The 24,707-nt window shown below is 45.7% G+C and overlaps 6 protein-coding genes across 7 annotated transcripts; 3 read left to right on the top strand and 3 right to left on the bottom strand.

The window, feature by feature from the left end:
• Positions 1–2,329: 2,329 nt before the first annotated feature.
• LOC6031605 (transcriptional regulator ovo) lies at positions 2,330–7,168 on the bottom strand. The gene is made up of 3 exons (XM_001842306.2): positions 6,744–7,168; positions 5,555–6,523; positions 2,330–3,324 (listed from the first exon to the last, which is right to left on the bottom strand). Exons 1-3 carry the CDS (start codon positions 6,879–6,881, stop codon positions 2,617–2,619), a joined length of 1,815 nt encoding a protein of 604 aa, XP_001842358.2. The 5' UTR covers positions 6,882–7,168; the 3' UTR covers positions 2,330–2,616.
• Positions 7,169–7,782: 614 nt separating this feature from the next.
• On the bottom strand, positions 7,783–9,651 carry LOC6031606. The gene is made up of 3 exons (XM_038266937.1): positions 9,514–9,651; positions 8,416–9,458; positions 7,783–8,041 (listed from the first exon to the last, which is right to left on the bottom strand). The coding sequence occupies exons 1-3, from the start codon at positions 9,534–9,536 to the stop codon at positions 7,812–7,814; spliced, it is 1,296 nt and encodes a 431-aa protein (XP_038122865.1). The 5' UTR covers positions 9,537–9,651; the 3' UTR covers positions 7,783–7,811.
• A 1,986-nt stretch (positions 9,652–11,637) lies between these two features.
• On the top strand, positions 11,638–14,998 carry LOC6031607 (titin). The gene is made up of 3 exons (XM_001842308.2): positions 11,638–12,044; positions 12,195–12,686; positions 12,746–14,998. Exons 1-3 carry the CDS (start codon positions 11,760–11,762, stop codon positions 14,876–14,878), a joined length of 2,910 nt encoding a protein of 969 aa, XP_001842360.2. The 5' UTR covers positions 11,638–11,759; the 3' UTR covers positions 14,879–14,998.
• Positions 14,999–15,275: 277 nt separating this feature from the next.
• Positions 15,276–17,074, bottom strand: LOC6031608. Of its 2 annotated transcripts, XM_038266939.1 has the most exons (3): positions 16,514–17,074; positions 16,237–16,419; positions 15,276–16,165 (listed from the first exon to the last, which is right to left on the bottom strand). In XM_038266939.1, exons 1-3 carry the CDS (start codon positions 16,580–16,582, stop codon positions 15,314–15,316), a joined length of 1,104 nt encoding a protein of 367 aa, XP_038122867.1. In that variant the 5' UTR covers positions 16,583–17,074; the 3' UTR covers positions 15,276–15,313. The 2 variants fall into 2 exon arrangements, with proteins under 2 accessions (XP_038122867.1, XP_001842361.2); XM_001842309.2 differs by having other exon boundaries at positions 16,237–17,073.
• Positions 16,713–21,003, top strand: LOC6031609. Its single transcript, XM_001842310.2, has 2 exons — positions 16,713–17,033; positions 20,662–21,003. Exons 1-2 carry the CDS (start codon positions 16,713–16,715, stop codon positions 21,001–21,003), a joined length of 663 nt encoding a protein of 220 aa, XP_001842362.2.
• Positions 21,004–21,973: 970 nt separating this feature from the next.
• On the top strand, positions 21,974–24,581 carry LOC6031610. Its single transcript, XM_038266935.1, has 7 exons — positions 21,974–22,065; positions 22,119–22,342; positions 22,400–22,555; positions 22,610–22,700; positions 22,799–22,889; positions 22,947–23,159; positions 23,315–24,581. Exons 1-7 carry the CDS (start codon positions 21,989–21,991, stop codon positions 24,491–24,493), a joined length of 2,031 nt encoding a protein of 676 aa, XP_038122863.1. The 5' UTR covers positions 21,974–21,988; the 3' UTR covers positions 24,494–24,581.
• The last annotated feature ends 126 nt before the right edge of the window (positions 24,582–24,707 follow it).

Raw genomic sequence — 24,707 nt, forward strand, 5'->3', positions numbered from 1 at the left:
TCCTTTTTTCAAGTTCACCCGGCTTCACCCTTTCAAAAGGGTATGTCAAAATCAGTACATTTTCGATACCCTTTTAAAAGGGTGACGACGGGTGAACTTGAAAAAGGATACTTTTGACTTTGAGTGTAAGTGATAACCGTTCAATTGTTAGCAAATTAACATGTTTTTTCAAGCATTGTTCCTCTTGCCCCAATGGGTTGTTCGTCTTGCCCCACTATAATTGAGTAGAACGCACGGAAAATCAAAAGTTTTGAAATCAATTTTTAACATAAAAAAACGGATTTTTAAAAAACTTGTTCTATCAAAGTCTTAGTCAAGACCTAGAAAAATATGATTATAATAAAATCCGACAGATTTTGAACTTTTGAATGGGTTATAACGAGCATTTCCTTAGCTTGTTACACTTGCCCCACTTTCCCCTAGAGACCTACTCAGCATCAATACGTCTGATAAGTCTGTGCTAACCTGTTGCTGTCGATGAGTTGGTACGGATGACTCTTCCGGTTGCGTTTGCCGGAAGATTTCATCAGGCCTGTGTTAATCGAACCTGGGAAATTCATCTCTTGTCGGATTTTGCACCACTAAATCTGCTTTTAAGAAACTGAACTTTCACTTTCAAATGAAGAACACTTTTTTCACCCGGCTTGTTTTTTCACTCACGATATTTATGTTAGATTTCAACGTTAGTCGCACATCAATCTACCGGTCGAATAATCGAACAAATTTTCTTTTGTTATTCCATCACGATTTTTCACTGAAGCACGTAAAATTATTTTTTCACCGATCTTTTTAACAATGCGAAAAACACGACAGACCGCCGCGACGCGAGCGAAATTTTGAAACGCGTTTTTAAAGTTCACCACTTTTTCAGACTGTATTCACCACACACTGAAAATTTTACTCACATCACAGAAAGGTTTTTTTTCTGGACGGAAACAGAGGGAGCGTTCTTTTATTACGTAACGAAGTTTGGGGGGAATTTTTAAAATTTGTATGGAAATTTTGTTACGAGGGGGAAAGGGGTTCAAAAATCATTTTTTCGCGGCAAAAATCCATTTTAAACTCTTTGTGGTCGTACAAAGGGTCATTGTACTGAGAAAAATAAGCTTTATCGCTGTAAACAATAATATCAGCAGTCTAAGCTTTATTTTAGGATCCAATTCTTGCCTGTTTAGGTGGCAGTGCTGAAGTTGCTCTTTCTCTCTAATTTTAAACACTCTGTGGTCCCACTCTCACAAAATTTACCCTCCCAGCTTACAGCGATCGGTGGCGCGAAGATGCACCGATCTGAATATCTGATCCATGTATGTTGCATGTAAATCCAGGATTTTAAGCGAAAATGGCGTTCGAAAGGTGAACGCCCGAAATGTCAAAATCGCGCAGTAGCACCAACATTACCACCAACATCTTTATTCGTAATGTTGGTACCACTGCGTGATTTTGACATTTCGGGCGTTCACCTTTCGAACGCAATTTTCGCTTAAAAACCTGGATAGTTTTTGTTATAGTCAGATCCTAATAAAAGTCCGTTGGAAGAAGTTCTGTTTGTTTGCGAGTGGCATATAAAAGTTCGCGTTTTAAGTAGCTCGCCGTGTTTGATTTCCTCCGGAACTGTCCAAAGTGATCCGGCCCCCATCCGGTTCTGTACAAAGGTTTTAAACCACCTCTGATTCAGATTGAGTTTTAGGGTCCTAAAACCCTATGTAAATTTTTGTTGTACAACTGTAAAAAAAACCCTCGATTAAAAACCGATTTCCGATTGATGCCAAAATAAAATTCTTTTATAAACAAAACAACATTTCTTCGATGGATCAACTATGGTCCCCTCGAAACGAGCTGTCATGTAGAACCGAGTAGAACCTTTTTCTGTCAAGAAGGTCCGCGATGCTAATTTTTTTTTAATTAATTTGGAAATCCATTTTAAATCCTTTGCGGTCGTACAAAGGGTCATTGTACTCGGAAAAATTAGCTTAATTTTAGGACCCAATTAGGTTTTACGCCGACTCGGTTTTGAGGTTAGAAATTTGACAGCTTGGCTGCACTGTTTACATTTTTTGCACGTGTGCCTCTTTAAAAATGTGTGTGCGTGAGCGCTCGTGACGTCACGCTGTAAAAAATGCAAAAAATGTAAACAGTGCAACCAAGCTGTCAAATTTCTAACCTAAAAACCGAGTCGGCGTAAAACCTAATTGTTACAAACCCCGTTTCGTGATCTTCCAACCACAAAGATGCGGTAAATTTCAAGTATTTGCAATTGTAATAGGTCAAAAGCTTTCAAAAGGATATTTCGGCGTTTTAGACAAAAACAAAACAAAAATACAAGACAAAATTCGGTATAAAATTGTATGCTATACTTCTCAACAGATAATAAAAGGTATAATTTCCATTTTGTTATAAATGTATCAAAAATAAAAAATTAAAACGGAAGATTTTTCAACAAACTGCGCAGTCTTCCCGGTCGTCTCTCCGTAGTTGATTGGACCACCTGGTTTTCCGTTCCGTTCCCTGGCACCGTGGTCATCCCGAGAAGGCAGCATTTCCTGTGTCATCATCATCGTCTTCTACTTCTTCATCTACTTGTCATCATCAAAGGGGTGTTTAGTGTTATCATCGATCCTACTTCTTCACGAACTTTGCCTTGGACTCGTCCGCGACCCAGGACTGCTTGTGGACGTTGTACAGATGGCCGAGCAACTGGAAGCGCCGCGGGAACCGTTTATCACACTGATCGCACGGAAAGGGCCGCTCGCCGGTGTGGGTTCGAAGGTGCTCGCCGTACGCGAACTGGCTCCGGAACTGGCGGCTGCAAAAGTTGCAACTGATCAGTGGCTTCGGGCGCTCCTTTGCGCGACCCCGCGACCGGATCCGGTCCTGATGGGCGAGTAACAGGTGTTCCTTCAGCTGCTGCAGATTGTTCTGGTCGGCACCGCAAATGTAGCACGCGTACGAGCGCCGCTCGAGCAGCTCAATCTGGCGGCTCTCCTCGTCGTCCTCGTTGTTTTCGGCCTGCCGCTCACCCGCGACGGCTGCAGCCGCTGCGGCCATTACGGCTGCTGCAGCGGTGACCGACCCGCTACTGCCGCTTCCACTAGCACCAGCCACCGACTCCGAGGGCGGAGCGATGTGGGTCCGCATGTGGAGCACCAGCTTGGACCGGTTCAGAAACGGCCGGCCGCACAGTAAACACGTAAAATCGAGCCGGCGGCGCTTGCGAGACTCTGCGTTCGTCGTCGTCGTTGATTCCGAGCTGCGCCGCCGTACCGCCGGAATACGATAGTCAAAGGCACGGTCCTCCGCCGAGTCATCCGTATCGTCGGAGTTGAGCTGACGAAAGAGAAGAGAGGGAGAAAAAAAATTGATGGTTGTTTATTTCAAACGAATTTCGCTTCGGTAAACATTACAATGTAGGCCTGGCCGTCACCTAGTCTGATGAATTCGAATTCTGAAACGGAATTCGATTCAACTCGTACACGAATTCCGTTTCTAACGCAACAACTGGTTTCGTGTTCGAATCGGTTGTTGAGTTTGAAACGGAATTCGTATACGATTAAGTATCAGACAACAAAAGAATAATAACACACAAGCACAGACTTTATTTCAAATTTAATTTTAAATATTTTGCTCAGAATTTGATTACAAATGCTCGAAGCAAGTCCATATCCCATATCTGGAGTTTTTTAAAAGGTCCAATAAAACAAATTTGAGTAGGGCGGTGCCTGTGGGAACGCGCAGTCCTGTTTTTTCGTGGTATTTTTCGTCTCTTTTGTTTCGCCGTTTGTGTGAATGGGGTGATTGGTTTTCTTCTTCTTCTTTTTTTAATTTTTTTTAGTTCGCGCGTTCGTTGGCCGATGAGTTTTATTTTGTTCTCTTTATATAGTTTTTGATAGAAACGATCCGAATTCTTTTTTTTTTAGACAAGCAAGTGGATTATCTCCTTTTTTATATCAACGATGACCGGAAGGCACGCCGACGCATATGTTTTAAGGCTTATGATATAACATCTTTTAAATGAATGAAGCCCTTCCTACATCATCGTTGATCGGAAGGCACGCCGTCGAAGAATTTCTAGAGAATCTTAGTACTACACTCAACCTCCGACGGTTGGTCACTTTTATAGTTTGTACCCCGTTGGTTGGTCAAAGTCAAACTAAAAAGTGACGAACTGTAACGTTTGGTAGTGTGTATAAACTCCGTGTAAAAGTAATGTCAAACTAAAAAGTGACCCCGTTCGTTTGACAACAGTTGGTGTCAAACCATCGGGGTTTGAGTGTATATTTAAATCTCTAGATAGCTATCTTTCCGCAGCCGGCTGCCTAAGATTTTTAAAATTCCAACCGATAAACAAATTGCTTAAGGTCGTATCACCTACCACAGTGAGACGCAGCTGCTTTAGCGGTCCCATCACTCAAGAATCGGACTAACATTCCCATCAACTTTCCCGTGTCTTACCACTGGTCGTGGCCGGCGTCGGTATGGATCAGCACGATGGGGACCTTTAAAAATTTCGAAGTGGTGATGATTGGTTCCTACTTTTCATCTGTGATCCATGGAGCAATGTTTGGGGGTCCTGGTCAATAACGAAGTAGCAGCTACGGGTATTGGTGTCGCTTGAGTTAGGGGTATTAAAAAACACCCAAAAAGCAAAAACTGAAAATTTGGTTTGTTGGACCTTTTCAAAAAAAAAATCCAGATATGTTTTTCTGACAATTTTGAGATACGCATAAATAAAGGCAAGTTAGTTCCTTCTACAGAAATGTTTTTCAAATCGATCGATCTGTAGGTATGAGGCATTATTTCAATTCAGACTACTTTCCGTAAAACATAAAACGCCTTAAATTGTTCATAAATGTAGGAATATCTACAAATTGTAAAGCATAATACACTTAAACCCCGATGTTTTCACACCAACTGTTGTCAAACGAACGGGGTCACTTTTTAGTTTGACACCCTCTTTACACAGAGCTCACACTTACTACCAAACGTTTGGTTTGACATTAGTGTAACTTTGAGCACCTCTGTTGTATCGAGAAATTAAAAGTGAGAGTGTGTGCGTGCAACATGGAGTTAAACTTTTCAAATTTCCATGGTAAGCTTCACAGCAACTTCACAAAAAGTTTAACTCAATGTTGCAGATTTGACAGCTCGATAGCCTATCCTCAGTTAGATAGTTAAAAAGTAGAACAACGATGCAAAAGTATGTAGAGTTTTCCTTTTTAAAAAATGTCGCATAAATGTCCCATATACATTTTCATCATTTTTGAGTTATTGATGCAGTTTGCTTCAAAATCGATTAAACCTACAATTTTGGTGGATGTCGGCGAAATGTTTGGGTTTTCTTCGCCAAACGACAGCCTGACATGTGCTATTAAATTTGTGCGATGAAATTTGAACGTTTAAAACAACACGGCTCAGAATTTCTATGACTTTTCAAAAAAATGTCAAAAAAAATATTTCTCCAAGTTACAAACCGCTAACATTCCATCGAGCTTATTTTATGTAACGTCGGCCCTACAAGCTAAAATCATGTAAATTTTCTACGGACAAGTGCCTTTACCTCATTCCTGGCCCGCAGTTCCTGGAACATGCTGAACAACAGCTCCCGGCTCGGCTCGTCGGCCGCAGCTGCAGCCGCCGCCGTCGCCGCCGCAACGGCCGACTCGCTATCGCTGTCCTCGTTCCCATCGGAGTCGTTCCGCAGGAACAGACTCCGCAGGTAGGACACCTCCGGCTTTTCACCTGGGGTGGCCGCCCCGGTCGAGGCGGACGCCGCACTGCCGGCCGCAGCTGCAGCCGCCGCCGCCCGATGCTGGAGCAGGATCGCTCGCAGTTGCGAGGCCAGCGGCGTCTCGGAATGTTCTTCGTTGTGGTTCTCGTCGTGCTGCTGGTGGTGGTGATTGGTTGGTGGAGGTTGCTGCGGCGACTGTGTCGTCTGCCTTTGATCGTCATGACGGTGGCTGGGGCCTTCCAGGGGGGAGGGGGCGCCGCCCCCCTCGAGGAGCATACGCTTTAGGAGCGAGGGGGACGGGCCCGGATGGCTGGGGCCGGCTTGAGCTGGCGATTGGTTCAGTTCGCGGGAGAAGGTCTGTTGCTGGAGCAGCATTTGCTGGAGAAGGGACGACGGAGCGACGGCGGCGTCGACTTCGTCGACCGGGGGTTCTTCCTGTTTGGGTTCGGGGGTTTCCGGGACGTCCTGCTCGGGTTCCAGCTCGGCGGACGCGGTGGAAGCCGCTCGTCCAGCTTCACGAACCTGGAGCAGAATGCTTCGCAGGATGGAGGAACCTCCGGAGTCTTCCTGTTTGACCTGCTGAGCCGGTTGGTCGTGCCGTTGTTCTGTTGGTTGACTGCCGGGTTCATCGTCCAGCTGCTCTGGCTCCTGTTTCACGCGAACGCGGGACGAGTTCGAGCGCTGAGATTTCAGTATTCGGTCGTTCTCCAGGCAGCGCCGGCGGTAGTGGTGGAACTTGTCCAGCGTTTCGACGCATTTTTCGCAAACCCTCGACGGGTAGTCATCCTCCAAGGTTATCTGCGAGCGCGCGCGCCCCGAGGAAAGTTGAGTCGAGGTTGACGGTAAGACGAGAGATAGACACATGCAAGGAGAGACAGAGAGAGACACGGCGTGAGGCAAAACAAAAACAAGCTACGACGTCGTAGACATAAGTTAATGCGCCATAAGTGACCATCATCGGCGCCGAGGACACGGTCAGCTATGGCTATGGGCCCAGCAGCATGGTGCCGAGACTTACCTGTATCGAGGTACACTCCAGAATGATGTCGATCATCTCGCGACTCGGGTCGCCTTCGGAGTGGAAGAGAGGGCAGGTAAGGTCGTCCGCGGAGAAGCATAGACGACAGCGACTTTCGACCGCTGCTGACTGTTCCATTTTGTTGCGAACCCTTCCAACTCGTCACCATACCATACCCTTACGTGACTATGTGATCTTCCTGAAGCCTACCGACTTCCGGTGCGCACTCCACTACACCCAGCGGACAGCAAGGCCCAAAAAATGGCCAATTTACGACCAGAAGTGCACTTTTTTCGCCAGCCACTATATTTTTCTGCTTGTACTTTTCTTTTTCCTTCACACTCCCGTTGAAGCTGCTGCTTGAAATTGCTTCCACGAAGACAGATACCTATCGAATCGCTCACTGACCGTTCCCTCGCACACGGCACCCGTCTCGCTCTCTCCACCCAAGCTAAGCGCGAGGTCAATAACAAATAAATGTCAAATTTATTCACCATGGCAGCGTTCGGTGCCACTGGGTTGTCCCTCGCCGTTCAGCTCCGCGGGGCGGGGTACGCGACTGTATGGTAGGCGCATGGGGGGTACCCGCAAACAGCCGTCACCGCGCTTGAAGGTTGCCGCTGCTGTGCGAGTGCGCGAACGAGACGGCACGCGTCTGTATGCATGAATCAGCTGCACATTTCGCACAACACACTCTTCTCGATTAGTAGGCCGCCGCTCGGCTACCCGCACAGCACAAACATGGCCTCCAACAGCAGTAGGCGAGAGCGCGACGCTGAAGGCCACCGCGGCAGGCAGAGCGAGATGCACGTCCCGGGTAGGTCGACGACCTCTCGCCGAGCGCGCACCGCATGAGGTTTTGCTTTCTCTTCTCGCGGCGCTTGCTACTAGTGGAAACCGTTGACAGAGGATTGAGACTGCACTGCTCGAATCGAGCACGCTTAGTAGATTGACGTCATGATATTGAATCAGTTGATGTGCACGTGAAACCGAATGCAAAAAGGGATTTTCTTTTCTTCTCAACCAAAAAAAAAAACTCTACATTCGCCCAATACGCATGTTTAACTGCTAACGCCGACGCTTCTTCGTCGCAGGCACCTGCTCCTCCAGATACTCCTCGTCCATCCCGGTGCCCGTTCCGTCGGCGCTGCTACTGCCGTTGTGCTTGAAAAACTGCTTGCGCAGATTCATCGACTTTTGGCACACGGTCAGCCGCACGAGCCGGTCCGTCGTTCGGGCCAGCAGCTCCTCCTGGTTTGCGACGCCCACCTCCAGCTGGACACGCTCGAAGAGCTTCACTGCAAAGGACACACACGATCGGCGTCAATCGGGAACTCGGTATTTGCTCCATAGCTCAGTTGGTTAGAGGATCGTTCAACGGTCAAGTCTTGATTCTGGTTCTAGAATTCTAGTCGGTATTTGCTCCATAGCTCAATTGGTTAGAGGATCGATCAGGTCTTGATTCTAGTTCATGTATTCTAGTCAGTATTTGCTCCATAGCTCAGTTGGTTAGAGGTTCAACGGTCAAGTCTTGATTCTGGTTCTAGAGTTCTAGTCGGTATTTGCACCACAACTCAGTTGGTTAGGGTTCGTTCAACGGTCTTGATTCTAGTTCATGTATTCTAGTCAGTATTTGCTCCATAGCTCAGTTGGTTAGAGGATCGATACTTACGTCCAATGGCGGCCATTTTCTGCGGACACAACGATGGCTTCGGTGGCAGGTCCCGGTGAGCGTTCGACGGCCGTCCAGTAACGCTGGAGTTGACCAGCGTGTCAACCCCAAACACGGCCACCGCAAGCTTGCTGATAAAGCATCGATCACCCTTTTCCCCGGGACCAGATTTGTAGTTCAGGTCCTGCAGGAACTGCAGCGATACTTCCGGAATGGCCGGATGTGTCTTAAAACCAACGCCCTCGGGAGCGTTGGACGTATCCGTGAAATTTCCGGAAGATTTCTGCCGTTTGACAGTTTTCAGCAGCTGCTCGGTGTCCTTCAGTTTGCTGCGCTGATCCCGGAATGCTTTCTGAAGCAGGTCATTATTCTTCTGCAGTGTCTCGTATTTCGTCTTCCAGTCCGTTCCGTCGGTCAACAGACTGTTTTTGCTGTCATCTTTAGGTTTATCGTCTTCTAGTGGTTCATCATCTCCATCGTAGTCTTGGAATGCATCGTATCCGTTAGAATCGTTCTGTTCCATCATTTCATTTCCTCCAAAAGCACCCTCAACAGTCATTTGTAATGCGCTGGCTTGAACTCCGGAAACGTCTCCTCCATTCGTATTCTTTAGTCCCTCTCGAACCATGGCCAACGCCCTCTTCTCAAGCTCGGCAACCTGCTTCTTCAGATAACTCTGAATCTGTTGCTTCATCTTCCCATAGAACCGATCATCTCCTCCAGCTTCCCACTTCATCCTTCCGCTCCCCAAAGGATCGTTCCCCCCGTCATCTTCCTCCTCCTCACTCCCCTCGTCGAAACCCTTCTGCCCGCGCGTCCGTTTCAGCTCCCGGTCGTTGCTGCGGCACTTGCGCCGGAACGCGTAAAACTGGTTCACGATGCGGACGCAGCTGCTGCACACGGCGCACGGAAAGTCCCGCTCGAAGCTGATCCGGACCGAGGTGCACGCGTAAATCATCCCCATCAGCTCCTCGTTGGGATCGCCCGTGGCGGGAAATACCGCGTCCGTCAGGTTGTTCGGCGAGAAGCACAACCGGCACCGGCTGCGGGAGGAAATAGATGAAAATTGAAGGAATTTTAAGACCAGTTGCAACTTACGTTAGTTCCTCAATCTCGGTCATCGTGCGCGGATGTCGGAAACTGGGCCGGCAAATCAAAATCAGTTAAAAATCCGGATTCCGAATCAAACTCAAACATAAATAAACAACTTCGATGCTAATTTTTGACAGTTAAAATAAAAGAAAAACAGATAGGTAGAAATTCACCATGATGGAAACGTCATCGTTTCAACCGAGGGGGATTGGACGTTGGAATCTCACCACGAATGGGAATGGTCATCGTCCGCGTGAGGTGAAAATATTATTGAAAAATTTTAATTGATTTTTTATTGCACAAAAACATGCAAACATTAGCTAGATTAACGTTTATCTTGGATAACTTTAATACAACCGTACTTTTTAAAATTTGCCAATGCTATTTGAAGACAATGCCCATTTCGTGCATGGTTTCGATCATTAATCGGGTCATTCCCGATTAACCAAATGCCAGTGACCACCATTGGGCCAAAAACAAAACCCGATGTTGACCATCTCAACTTTTATTATGCACTGATCAGTCAGTCAGACAAATCTCATTAATACGGACGTCATAAAATATTTATCACAAGGTGGGATGCACCGAACCTCTCGTATTTGTTTATTTGAGCTGATTTTAAAATATAGAACAAAACATGAACTTTTACTTTCTACCTTCTGTTTTTTCAGGTCGTAAAAAAATATTGAGAAATTCTTTTAAACCAGTATTAAAACATTAAACTTGTCATTTCTAAGAAAGTTCAACAAATTTATAAATAATCATCAGAAATTGCATAACGTTCTTCAAAAATTATTGAGATTTCAAACTCATCAACGGAGCAGTGAAAATTGTTTGGATATAGGACAACAAATACAATTTCGTTCCCAGCCAAGATATCGGCATTGGTATGAGTGCGCTTGATGTCGGAAACGAATGGTGTAAGAAAATTGATTCCTTCGAGCTCACTGTACTGTACAGAGCAAGGTACAGAGTGAGTACGCAGAACGCTATTGGTGAGTATAATGCAGTAGCTGAAAAAAGTTCTCTTTATATGTATAGATTCGCGTCTGTGTATTGTATACACGTGAGATAAATGTTGTTGGGTTACGTACTCAGTTTAAATTCATTCTCATATTTATGTTTTATTATTTATTGATTTAAAAAAATCTAAGATGAAAATCGAACAAATCATCTCAGAAAATGTAAAAACGTCAAAAGCGGCAATTTAAATAAAAACAAATAAAAACACTTGATCAAAATCGTCAACAAGGTCGAATCGGGACTAAAATCTGTTTGACTCAATTATCGGAAGGCCTCGGAAAAAAATCACTTCGGATAATCGAATCACGACTTTTTATGTCTTATTTTTTATTGTCGAGCTTAAGTATGATCCCCAAACTACTCTGAAAAGGTTTAGATAATTTAAATCCAAGACGGCGGCCAAGATGACGGTGATGAAATATTGAAAAATGCATTTGGAATTTTTAATTTCAACAATACAAATTTGACTAAAACGGGGTTGCAGAAGTCAAATTCAAATTAAAAGTAAGAAAAAAGAAAAATACGAAAAAAGTTCTTTTTTGCTCATGATTTGATTATCCGAAGTCCCATACAAACCTTCGGATAATCGATGCTTCGGATAATCGAGTCTGGACTGTAACTCGTTGAAGAACTTCAGATGTTTGGAAACAAGTTTTTTTGAGTTAGTTTTGAATAGTCGATAAAGCTGTTTCTATAAAAAGTAGATTTTCGATAGTTTTTCGATATTTAAGCACAAAACAAAGGAATACGAATAAAAAACTTGAGAAGTTTATATTCATATTTATCAAAATTTAATTTTCTAACTCAAAAACATAACAAAAACTGAGATTTCTTCGAAAAATGTCGACAAAATACTTAAATTTCGACTAGACCCAGTCACGACGTTCTAGCAGGAATCTAGCAGAGTTCTTACAGAGCTGGAGCAGCTAGCAATTGTCCCTATAAACCCCAACCTATGAAGAGCAATAAAATATCTCATGTTCCATACAAATTATCAAACCGTACCGATACGCCTTTCTTTGGATCACTCGCCAAATCTGTCACCCCGCGATATTCACCACTCGCACGCACACCGTGACAGTTATATTCCCCACTCGTACCCAAGCTGTCATTCGCGACATTTTTCCTACAAAGCAAGCCACCGTCGCAGTGTTGGAGTAGCATTTTTCCACAGCGGATGTGTCGATAACGGGTTCGTCGGTAATTAGTGGATTTAGTGCGTCGCGGAAATGGACCCGAAACCCGAGGAGGATGCGGATCTGCTCGAGGTGATGCCGTCGCAACCGTCGGCACCGCCACCACCACTAGCTTCATCGGCAGGCCCCTCGGCGGGGCGTATTCGATCGAAGAACTGTGACGTACGCGGGTGCAACTCGAACAGTTTGCGCAATCCGGAGCTGCTGTTTGTGGCCGTTCCGGGACAAAATGCACCGGAGCGGCGGTTCGTGTGGCTTACGCTGATGCAGGCCATTCGGGACAAGAAGCGGAGCTACGTCTGCTCGCGCCACTTTGCGGTACGTTTACCCTAGCAGTTGACAGATTGGGATTGTTTTTTCGACAATTCAAGATGGCCGCCATCGGGGTCATTTATTGTAAAAGTCGCACCAATGTCGAGCAGACGTCGGGCTGAGGTTTTGATCGGGATTTTCTTTTACCTTTTTTAGGTACCAGAAGACTTTAAGGACTTTCACGAGTTCATTACGGCTCCGCCTGGTTACAAGCGTCAGCTTATGGTGAAGAGGGGTGTCGTGCCCCACTTCAACATGCCCCCACTAAATATTCCCGGTCTGCCGCCGCTGAACGACCATTGGCAGTTGACCCTGCCGGTCAGGATGACGGAAACGGATCAAATTCGACAGGCAAGGGTTTCCGAGATGTTTGGCGGGGGTCATCTTCAGGGTCCGGCCGAAACGTCGGTCGCTAGTAACAACAGATCAGTGGCTTGCACTAATCCACAGGCCAGTCCGGTTAAGCGTGCCGTAAAGGCCGTTCAGACGGAAACGGTCTTCTCGAGCGGACAACGCAAGATGCAAGCTAGTTTGCAGTATTGCAGATTGTGCCTTCAACGGCAGGATTTGGAACCGATATTCACCGGTGATCAGACGCTCATTGAGCCCGATTTGATTGATAAAATTTACGGATGCACGCAAATTTTGGTATGTTGGCAGCACTGTCTTTTTTATAACCAGGTTTTATAAAAGTCCTTCAATTCCAGATCACCATAGAAAATGACTTTCCGTCCTCGATCTGCACCAACTGCTACCAGAACGTACAACACTTCATCACGTTCCGCCGGTCCGTTCAGAAGAACGATCAATCGCTCCGATCGACAGCGGCCACCATCGGAACATTTAAGCCGGCCCCATGTCCACCACTTCCGGCACCGACTAGTTCTTCACCCGCCGCGGTCACAGCCGTGCCGGCTCGAACCAAAACCATTGGCAAAGTGACACCGATGCGACCAGTTCCAACAGCTTCCGCACCGGTTCGCGCCTCGTTGGCTTCTCCGCAGTGTCCCGGAATCGTCCCGTTGGCACCCTGGAGCCTGCCAAAGTCACAGACCGTTCAGCAACAGCCGGCATCACAGCGTCCTCGAGTGTACGCACCGCAGCGTACGATAATCCGGAAGCTGCCATTGGATCAATCTAAAGACACTTCCGGAAATGCTGCTGACATTGATCCGTTCGCAAACGTTGAAGAAAGTTCCGTCGCAGGATGGGACAACCAGCAGGAAGGTGTTCAAATGGCCGATCGCGTGGTGCCCGTTACACTGATCCGGGTTCAACCGGAACGGGAAGAGGAAGAAGAGGAGGACGACGAAGTCGTTGAAATCCCAAATGAACCTGAACAGACGCAACCTGCAGAGGACAACTCTCGACGAAACTTTCTGCAACCGAAACCGCTCGAACAACTACTGGAAAATGCCCGCAAATCTGCAACCGAGACGGAACCGGAAGTTCTGCAAGCGGTTGAGCTGATTCCATCAGCTGTTGCGCAGGAAGTGGTCAAGCAGCGAAACGCTCCCAAGATTTTCCTGCGAAAGGCGCCTGTCCCAACGAAACGGTTAAGCCCGGTTTCCACCCTTTCGAAGGTTAAGGACACGCCCAAGTTCAGTACCGTTCCCAAAGTCGTACGAGCCGTCAAGTTTCCGGGCACGCTTACTACGCTGTTTTCCGGAGTTCGGAAACCGGCAAAGTCACTGAAAAGCACTGCCAGTCCGGAACTGACAAAATTCAAAGCTGTAGTCAGCCCGAAACCCGTTGAAAGTCCCAAACCGGAATCGTCAGTTCTAGAAAAGCAGAAACCTGCACCGCAACCCAAGCCGAAAGCTCCGACACCAACAGCGCAGATTCTCAAAGAGGTTAAAGTTCCAGAGGAATCTCCGAAAGCGCCAATCCGACCGAAACCGAAGTTGCTTCCATCGACGAAACCGAAGCAGAAAGAGAATGAACCAACCCGACCGAAACCTAAGCAGAAGGAGAACGACATTCCGGAAAGTCCACAATCCGAAACCTCCACCGTACCGGAAGTAGCTTCGCCCCGTTCGGCTCGAGCACGCAAAATTCCCGCCAAATTCCAGGACACGGTCGGCTTTCCGATGCCCATAATTGTGATCAAGCCAGATCCGGATACCCCACCAAAGGACGAAGAGACGCCGCGAGCGAAACTTCCGGAGGTTAAATCCGCATCCGAGCTGCCGGAACTACGAGTGCGCGTCCAGGATGCCAGGGCACGGCATCCCGCGGGTAAGCCTGCCGAGGCTATTCCAAAAACGCGCCTTTCCGCTGGGAAGACGCAAACGCCGGTGATAACGAAGGAACCTGAGAAAAAAGTTCAAGCCGTCAAGGTGAAGGAAGTGGAGAAAAAGCCGGTGAATCCGGTTTTAAAGTCCAAGGAACCCGTGAAAAGCGTTGCGAAGTCGGCGCCGGTCCCACCGGCAAAACCCAAGGAAGTCGAGAAGAAATCTTCAAAGGTACAGATCGCCGTCAAAGAAAAAGTCATGCGGGGGCGTCCATCGAAGGAGGCACCGCCGGAAGAGCCTCCGGCACGTTCAACCAAGCGGAAATCCATTCCTGACGCGAAGGAATCACCACGGACGAAGCGCGCTAGCTTGGAAACGGCGCCACCGAAAGTTTCCAAACCGAATGGTTCCCGACAAAGCGCACCGGCGAAAACTTCACCTGCTGCACCCGTAGCGACTCCGGCGCCACGAGCCTCCGCCTGTCCGTTCTGCTCGAATCGAACGTTCGACGAGAAGAAAGCGCTGGTCAAGCACCTGCGGAAGAGGCACGGCATGGACTATGCAACGGTGAGACAGCGGTTAGCGATCTACGGCGGAAACTGGTGAGCGGAAGGTTCCGGAAGACTTATTGTTGTTTTTGTACTATATTTTAACTTGAGGTTTATAAGCTGTTTCTTCTTTGAACTTTAAATTAAAGCACTATCGGTTTAAGCTTGACCACTCGAACCCTGGCGGACTGTTGTCTTCAATCCGAAATAACCCCGGAATCGTTCTGCATTCGTTATTGCTCCATAGCTCAGTTGGTTAGAGAATCGCGCGGGACGAAACTCTTCCACCGAATTGTTGTTTTATGATTTTGCTCCATAGCTCAGTTGGTTAGAGAATCGAACGAATTAAACTTACCCGACCAGCTAATCTGCACGAAATGACATTTGCATGCTACGCCGTTCAGCCTACTTAGGCAGGGACGTTTCTTTCCTTCAAAAACAAAACATGCTTCGGCGTTGGATTCTAGGTTATGTACTGCGTCAGCATGTTTGCTCATTTTTCGATCTTGACAAGCACGGGTTCCGTTTTGAAATGCAAGGGTTCGTACTCCTCACTCGGTGGTTCCAGCTTGATGCGCTTAACTTCCGGTTCGTCCAGCGGTTCCACCTCGAAGAGAAAGTGTTCCGGTTCTTGGACAGCCAATTGCTTTGAGACAGTTCGTACCGGCTTGGGAACACTGCGAACTGCTTTCTGGACTACCTTTGCCGTAAGAACTGCCTTTGGCAGCGCAACCCGTTTCGGAACGTTCCTCATTGGTATCGGATTTGACACATTCGCGACCGTTTCTGGCACCACCCGAGCTGGCTGCGCAGTTTCCCGTTTAGTGTGGTCCTTCTTCGAACTAATAAACATTCCGTCCGGTCCGAAGCAAGCCCTGGCACGCAACCGGAAGGCCCAGCTCTGCTCGACCTGCAGCTGACATCCCTTGCAGATGAGCGCGTCCTCATTTTTGGCGGAATTTAGCAAAATTCCCGTCACGGTGTAGATTTGGTCCAGCAAAACAGGAAACAGTGCACTGCCACCGGAAAAGAGCGCCTTCAGCCCGCTGGTTCCCCGACAAAACCAGCACAGGAACGCACCGACAGGTAACTTCCGGATGGTTGGCGCCGAACACAGGTCAAAGTCGTTGGTTTGGCTGAACGCTGGCCGACTTTCAGGACCCATGAACGATCGAATCTTCCGCTTGAGACAGCATCGGCAAACACATTCCGCACTGCTCTTTCCTGCCGATGGTTGGGCATCCAACCCGTGGTAGGAGTGCTCTCCGTTGGCCAAATTGCGCCACGGTAGTGTCCCTGAACGGAGCCGTATTCCGCCGCCAACAGGTTTGAAATCCCTCTTCATCTAAAACAAAATAACAAAATGCCGTTTAAATCTCAAACCGGAAATGGTCCATTCCACCAAAAGAAACTTACGTCAAAGTGGTCCTGGCACACGAAAAACGTCCGGATCGGAAGTGGTTCATCATCTTCGACGATCCCCAGCCTGACTAGCCACATCCGGCGTTTGTCTTCCTCGCGGGGCACCCGGATGAAGCTTCCCTTGTACGAGGTCGAGTTGTGGCCACAGGCGCTGCACTGCTTCACCATGTTTGCCGCGGGCAGGTTCCGTTGGTCCGCCATGGTTAGTGTTGGTTTATTGATTTTTCAGTGTAAAAGTGATTTCGAGAGCTTGTTTGCGCTTTTATTTACCTATGATGACAGCTCTGTCAACTGTTCTGACGTTTGTGACAGTTTTGACGTTTTGTTTGACGCGCGTCATCAAGCTTTGACAGTTCTTGCTTTCTTTCGAGTGACATTAGTGTAGTTTTGTTGATTTTGTGCCTTCCTTTCGATTGACAGTTAAAAAATAGTGATTCTGTTCGTAATTGGTAAATTACCCCGGTGCCAAAATGCGATGCATTGTGTCGACCTGCGAGCAGGACATCCGGGCGGAAGATTCCGACCTGGTGGTACACCGCATACCGAAAAAGGAACCTCGTCGGCAGCAGTGGATCGACGCTGTCATCGAGGGTGTCCGCCGCAGCGGAGGACTCCAGTACGACGTGGACCGCGTGCAGGAACATCTGCGCGTTAAAGATCCCCGCATCTGTTCAGCCCACTTTCTACCGGAACAGTACAACGTTGAGAACGAGAATCGATGGTTGAAAAAGGATGCCTATCCCATTATCTTCCCGCCGGATGTGGCACCGCCGTTGCCGAAGACCAACAAGGTACGCCGAACGGACCATGCTTACTCACCACAATTGCAACATATTCACCACAGCATACGATTATGCTTTATTGGTAAACAGACATGTTAGGGGACTTTGTCCAGTTTTTGTGATGTCAGTAACAACATTTCAAAAGGGCGAAACCTACGATCCTGCCGTTTCGAGAAAATCAACATTCAAAATTTTGCAACTCCGATCAATTCCTATTTTCACAAAAAAGCATGAAAACCATCATTTTTTTCAAAACGTAATAGAAATTAGCAATAATTTCATCACAGAGAGCAATTTGAAATTAATTAAGGTGTTTTTGCTATTAAAAATTGAGAAAAACAAATTACGCCGTTTTGAAGAGCGTGCCTCCATTTTCGCCCCACCGTATTCGCCACCCACTCAACCAAAACAACGGTTTAGCCCGTCAGGTTACGCCACAAAGCAAAAGTAAACAACAGATTCGCCCTTTTGTTTTTTGTTCATTTTTCGGGTTTTTAAAGAAAAAAGTGGTGAAACAACTATTTTATCATTGTGAAACGTTACAGTCAGTGATAATACAGTGATATTTGCAGTGATAAAAAATTGGTCTAGAAAGCCTTCATAAGGAGTCCGATTCAGGCCAAGACTCGTTGAGCTAGGATACACCGTAAGTAGCAAGTTGGTTTGACGATGTAGTCTATATTGAAGTGACGTTCCTTGGGGTGTCCCCGCCGGAAGTGGGAGACACCATCCGGCCTTCTCAATCTTTGCATAGCTTCGATGGTTACGGAGGCGATGATTTTGTACGGCATTCCTCCTTAACCTCCCTACACTAACTTTTTGTCCTGCAACTGCTCGACCTAGAATCCCCGGATGTCCCAAGAACCGGTAAATTATGGACCTTCACATCTAGATTGTGAATCCAGACCAGATCCGATACTACAATAATTGAAATTAAAAAGTTATGTATTTAGAATCATACAAATCTTTGTTTTTTGTGGAATTGTGGTCAGAGACATCAAAAACATACATTTTGATCCATTTTGAGAATTGTCAGGTTAAAATTCACTAAATTATAACGAAAAATTAGTGTTTCTAAATATACGTCGGAACTTGCAGAAAACACTACATTCGCCCCTCGTGATTGGATGAAAACACAAGGGCGGAAACTCAATTTGGTTTGTTTTGATTGTTGTTGTTGATTAGCCCTTTTGTTTTTTGCTTGTAAAACTACGTATTTTCGGAATTTTGTAATGATGGAGGGTGTTTTAGAATCAGTTTTGTTCGCTTTATATGATTCTGACAAAAACTCAGTTTGTTTACATCTGAGCGTTTCGCCCTATTGAAAAGTTGTTACAGATGTTTTTTATTTGCAAAATTTTAGCACTTTAATTATTTTTTTCTCAAAATCAGTCTCTTTTAGTTTGAAAACAATGTTTAAAGCAAATTGAGCAGTTCTCTCAGATTTCGGTCATTCGATTTTTTTTTTTGTATTTTTTAATCCGACTGAAACTTTTTTGGTGCCTCCGGTATAACCAAAGAAGCCATTTTGCATTATTAGTTTGTCCATATATTTTTCCATACAAATTTGGCAGCTGACCTGACAAAAATGATGTATAAAAATTCTAAAATCTGTATCTTTTGAAGGAATTTTTTGATTGATTTGGTGTCTTCGGCATAGTTGTAGGTATGGATATGGACTACACTAGAAAAAAATGATACACGGTAAAAAAATGGTGATTTTTTATTTAACTTTTTTCACTAAAACTTGATTTGCAAAAAACACTATTTTTAATTTTTTTATTTTTTGATATGTTTTAGAGGACATCAAAATTGAATGCCAACTTTTCAGAAATTTCAGAAATTTGTGCAAAAAATCTTTGAGCGAGTTACGAATTTTTGAATCATTACTGATTTTTTCAACAAATCGAAAAATTGGTCGCAAAAAATTTTCAACTTCATTTTTCGATGTGAAATCAAATTTGCAATCAAAAAGTACTTTACTGAAATTTTGATGAAGTGCACCGTTTTTAAGTTAAATCCATATTTAGGTGCCTTTTTAGAAAATAGTCGAAGTTTTTCATTTTTTTAAATTAGTGCACATGTTTGCCCACTTTTGAAAACAATTTTTTTGAAGAGCTGAAAAAATTCTCTATATTTTGCACTTTTGAACATTTTTGATACGACCCTTAATTAGAGAGCCTGTATCTTATTAGAGAACGGACATCTCAAACCAAAAGTACCAATCGAAGCACGAGAACTGTCAAACGGAGGTACCAATCGAGCATAAGACAAAGGATTTTGCTAGATTGGTACCTCCGTTTGACAGTTCTCGTGCTTCGATTGGTACTTTTGGTTTGAGATGTCCGTTCTCTAATAAGATCCAGGCTCTCTACCCTTAATTGCCCTTTTGCTTTTTTGAACTTTGTTGATACGACCTTTAGTTCCTGAGATATTGCCATGCAAAGGTATAAAAACAGGAAAATTGATGTTTTCCAAGTCTCACCCAAATAACCCACCATTTTCTAATGTCGATATCTCAGCAACTACCCAGTCTCGACGTTCTAGCAGGATTCTAGCAGAATTCTTAGAGAGCTGGATATTCTTAGAGCATTCTAGCAGAAATGTTCCACCGTTCTAGCAGGATTCTGACAGAACCAGCTATGGTAGAATATTTCGTGACGGGGTAATGGTCCGATTTTCAATGTTAAACTATGAAACATTCGTAAAATTTCAAACATTCAATATTACGCCCTTTTAAAATGTTAGTTTTGGTTTAAAAATTTTGAAAATAGTTTTTTCGAAAAGATCGGAAAATTTCACGAATGTTTCATAGTTTAACATTGAAAATCGGACCATTAGTTGCTGAGATATCGACATTAGAAAATGGTGTGTTGTTTGGGTGGGACTTAAAAAATATCAATTTTCCTGTTTTTGAACCATTGCATGGCAATATCAGATTCTCAGATCAGATTCTTCAGATTCTCAGCAACGAAGGGTCGGAAGTCGAGTAAGATTTTAGGATACTCTCAAGCACTGGAATAGAATTATCGAAAGATATCTGCTCGTAAATCTGAAGTCCTATACGAAATACAAACCTTCGGAAAATTATTCGAATTTGGATAATCGAAGCTTAGTCTGGACTATATTAAGTATTTAACTAAAATCTTAAAAATTCGCAAATTTAAATATCTAGCGACTTGAGTAATTTGAATCCAGTTCGTTGTCTCGACTATGTTTAAGAAGCCCTCGCCAAAATTTCAATCCGGATAATTGAGTCCTAAAATTAAGCTTAAATTTGCGATATTATTGTTTACAACGTTTAAGCTTATGATCATGAGTACCAATGTTCTTTTGTACGTCCGCAAAGGATTTAAAATTGATTTTTATACCAATCTAAAAAAAAAAAAACTTCGTGGTTTTCCTTGACTGAAAGTATCTTCCCAACTCGTTCCAAGGGTACTATAGGGTACTATTAGTTGATCCATCATAAAATGTTGTCTTGTTATTTTTATTTTTTTACACTAGAATAGATTTTTTACTGTGTTTCGGATCCAAAAAGAGCAATGCAAAATGTTGGCCAACTCCCCCTATTTTTAAAACGTAAACAAAACTATTCAGTGTTGTGAATGTTTCTTTCCCTCCAATCGCGATGAAGTGTGCGCTCAAATTTTGCAGCAACGTTCTGAGCCTGTTGGACCATCCGTCAAACGCCCTATCGGGCCACCGGATTCCCAAGAATGAGCCGCGCCGGTCACGCTGGATCCGGGCCATTATGGCGGGCCTGCAAACCTGTGGCCACGAGTTTGACCGGCGAATGCTGAGCAATTCGTCGGCCCGGATTTGCTCGGCCCACTTCCTGCCGGAACAGTACACGGGGCGGGATGGTGGCCCGCGGCTTCTCGAGCGGGACGCCGTTCCGTGTGTGTTCAAGCTGGAGGCCCCGCTGCCGTTTGATACGGGCGCGCGAACTACGGCGGTCATCCGAAAGGTAATTTAATTGGACACGGGGATGTCACCGTGGTGTTGTTTTTGCGCGTTTCATATTCACCACGGTACCGATAGTGACAGTTGAGCAGGTTGTTTATGTTGGTTCCGCTGTCAGTTTTCGCGGTAGTACTGTCATTACTTTGACGGGAGTGGAAAAGTCGAGCCAAACATTTCATTAGGGCACAAAACCAAAACGTAAACATTCGGGATTATTCCACTATACCATTCATTAGTTCACTCCCTACATGCCCTCCAATAATCAGATTGATAACAAACAATTTCCTATTGAAAAAATCAAAAACACAAAAGGGCACATAACCATGTTCACTGCAAACCAAAAAAAAAGTTCAAATGTGCCCTTTTATTTTTCGTTAGGTTCTCGTACTTGAGAAACTTTTTGTGTTACAAAGTGAACTTTTCATACATTCTTAACACTAATTCACTTCAAAAAAAAGTTTGGTTTACTTTTCCCCAAGGATTTCTGCAGAGAAAAACTTCGTCAAAAACAATATTTAAAGCGGTCCCGCGGCTGCTGTTCAGTACACTTTTGAAGAATTTTTATGTTTCACATACCTTATCTACACTATTTAATCACAAAACTTCACCAATAATCAAAATTTCTACTGAATTACTCATTTTTTTTTAACTAAACAAAAGGGCCCGTAAACATCATTCAAAACAACAATCCGGTGACAGCGCTTTAGTGCCCTTTCAGCTCTCTTCGAAATTGCATTTAGAAAGGGCCCATTATGAACAACAGTTGAAAAGTTAAAAGGGCTCAATAACGATTTTTTTAAAATTATGAGTTTAATTGCGAAAATCAACAAAAATTAAGAATCATTAAAGCAGAGTTAAGGATAATGATGTGTTTTATCGTATCATCAGTAAAAATACCATCAGTCAAGCTTCTTTTTTAAATAGGAATTGAAACAAGTTGTGCACTTTTTGCAAGCGATTTTCTCGAATCGCGGTTTTTGGTTTTGTGCCCTAATGAAATGTTTGGCTCGAAGTGTGGTTGCCGTTTGCGCTGTTTGGTGTTTTATAAAAAAAAAAAAATGGAAACTGAGAAAAAGTAAGTAAAGTTTATAACTTATTTGAATTTTTGTACAAATGTTTGTTTTCAAGATCAAGCTACAACAACCGTTGCGCCGTGCAGCACTGTGGGGCTAAAGTGGATGACGGAGTTACGTTCTCGCAAGTCCCCAAGCTTGATGCCGGCAAAACCGGTACCGTGGATCTGCTGGCGAATTTGAAGGCCCGCCAGCGAGCCCTGTGGGAAACGGCCCTCGGAAAGGTGGTGGACATGAGCGTAAAAAATCTGTGGATTTGCAGCCGGCACTTTATCAAAGGTTAGTGCGCCACTTGACACAAAACAAGCAGTGATGCCAGTTTGATCGATTTCGCAGGAAAAAAGGCGCGCATCACAGACTCCAGTGATCCGGATTGGGTGCCGTCGCTCAATTTGGAACCTTCGGAGGAAAATCAGCCGAAACGTACGGAACTACCTCATCCTGCCAGGAAACCAGTAGAAGAGATGCCAACAAAGCAAACCAATAGAAGAAGTTAGTCGTTTATATTTCAATCTATGGCTTAACCTAACTTTCCATTTATTTCAGTGACCAACTACGAAGTTTACGCCCTCATCGAGGGCCGCGTAAAGTACCGGCACATGTTCCGTTACACGGCCAATCGAGAAAACGCTTGGAAGTAAGTGATTGGCTTTGTTCTGTTGGCAGTTTTTCTCCGTCAAGATTGCAGCGCTCCTGGTGGCGTGTTTCAGAACTTACTTTTTGTCATTTTCCCAGATCGGTTCAGCGCAGCTGCTCGCCAGTGCTCAACTGCTTTACCGTTGAGCATATGGAGCTCAAGTGGACCAAACTGTTGCGGCTCTATCAGGTTTGAGAATTTTTGTAGGTTTTTCAGTACGCTAAATGACCGTTTTTTTCCTGGTAGCGCATCACGGGTCCACGGGACCCGAAGCTAGACTACTATCCGGCGGAAGAGTGGGTGCACTACAGCAAAATGCACGATGCGATGACGCGCTTGAAGACTCCACCGCTGAGTGATTCCGTCGAACAGGAGGAGGAGGAGCTGGATCCTGCGGAGTTGCACGCATCGAGCGTCGATGTGGACGATCGCTACATCACCGGTGAAAAGATACTGTGGGTTAGTGTGAAAATATACGGAGATTGGGTTCTGGAGGCGAAACTCTGGATATGTTTTGATTAAATTGCATACAATCTTGCGTTCAAGTTTGGAGATGTTTGCTTTAAAATATAGATGGCGGTCTAATAACAAAGCTTTTTTCTATTGCTTTTCAGGGTAAAGGATCGGAAAATCGTCCGCGACCGTCTCGCGCTGCTCAGATGGCGTCTCAGCCCATTCCGAAGCGGCCAGTATCGACCGCGAACCGCACCTGCAAGGCGATCCAGTCGGGCAATCCGGGTTTGCAACCGACAGCAAGACCGGTTCCACCGCCCGGTTCTCCAGATTATTGCAGGCTTTGCTTCACCAACCAGCAGCTGGAGCCGCTCTGTTCCGGCGTGATCGTTGTCCGCGACGAGTTACTCGAGAAGATCTACGTCTGCACCGGGGTGTTGATTATTGCCCGCCCCAAAGAGTCCGTCTACGTCTGCGTTCCATGTGCCGCTTTGATCAACAACTTCAGCACGTTCCGCCAACAGATTTGCAGCAACAATCGGGCGCTGCTCGAGCAGCTGAAAGACCAGAACCCTCCGGAATTCGCCTCCTGTGAATCAATGCCACCGCTGGTGGGAACGACCGTGTCCAGCGTTCTCTCCCAGTCCCACGTCGTCCGGGGACCCGCTCCCAAGAAAATCATTCTCACACCAGTAAGCAAAGCAGCTTTCATGAATGCACGAGCCACCACTCCGATCAGGACTCCACAACCGCTCCAGAACGTCGGAACTCCGAGACTCCCAACGCTAACACGAGCCCCGAACGCTCCGGTCATCGTGAAACGAATAGTCTACGCCAAACCCGGAGCCGTCTCCATCGGCGTTCCTCCCCCACAAACCCGTCCCATCGACGAAACCGCCATGGATCTTCCGGATGAGATCAAAACCGAGTTCGACGACCCGCTCGAAGGTGTCGGCGATTCCGGAAACGCCCTCGTCATGCCAAAACCGCTCAAGCAGACGGCACCTCCGCCGCCGCCGTCAACGCTCAAAATGCGCGTCGAAAGTCACCCGGCGCAACCGGCGGTGGTTTCCAACGCCGTCGAGGATGAAAGCTGGAAGTGTTGGTACTGCGAGCAGAACTTCCCGTTCAAGTTTGAGTGTGCGAAGCATCTGCTGCAGGCCCACCAGGAGGGCGTGGCCAGCATTCGTGACCGGTTGGAGCTGGACGAGCTGAACACGAACATGCTGGAGATGATGGCGAAGCGAGCGGTCAGTGGACCTGGGAGGAAGGTGGTCGTGGTGTCGGTCAAGCGACCCCGGATGGACGACGGAAGCGTGGAGGTGGTGGAGATCGATTAAACAGATGTGGAAATGAGTAAGTAGGCGGGGTTTTGTTGGCCGTGTAAGTATATCACAGTCCTGATAATAGATTGACAAGTGAACGCAATTATATTGTTTTCTTTGTGGGATTGGAAGTTTAAAGATAGATCGATTACTATTCACGCTGGTACTGTGAGGAAGAGCACGTTATGAGATCTGCCGAGAAGCGCTAGACTGGAACCTGCAAGGACAA

The sequence above is a fragment of the Culex quinquefasciatus genome, chromosome 1 (assembly GCF_015732765.1).
Source record: "Culex quinquefasciatus strain JHB chromosome 1, VPISU_Cqui_1.0_pri_paternal, whole genome shotgun sequence".
NCBI lineage: Eukaryota > Metazoa > Arthropoda > Insecta > Diptera > Culicidae > Culex > Culex quinquefasciatus.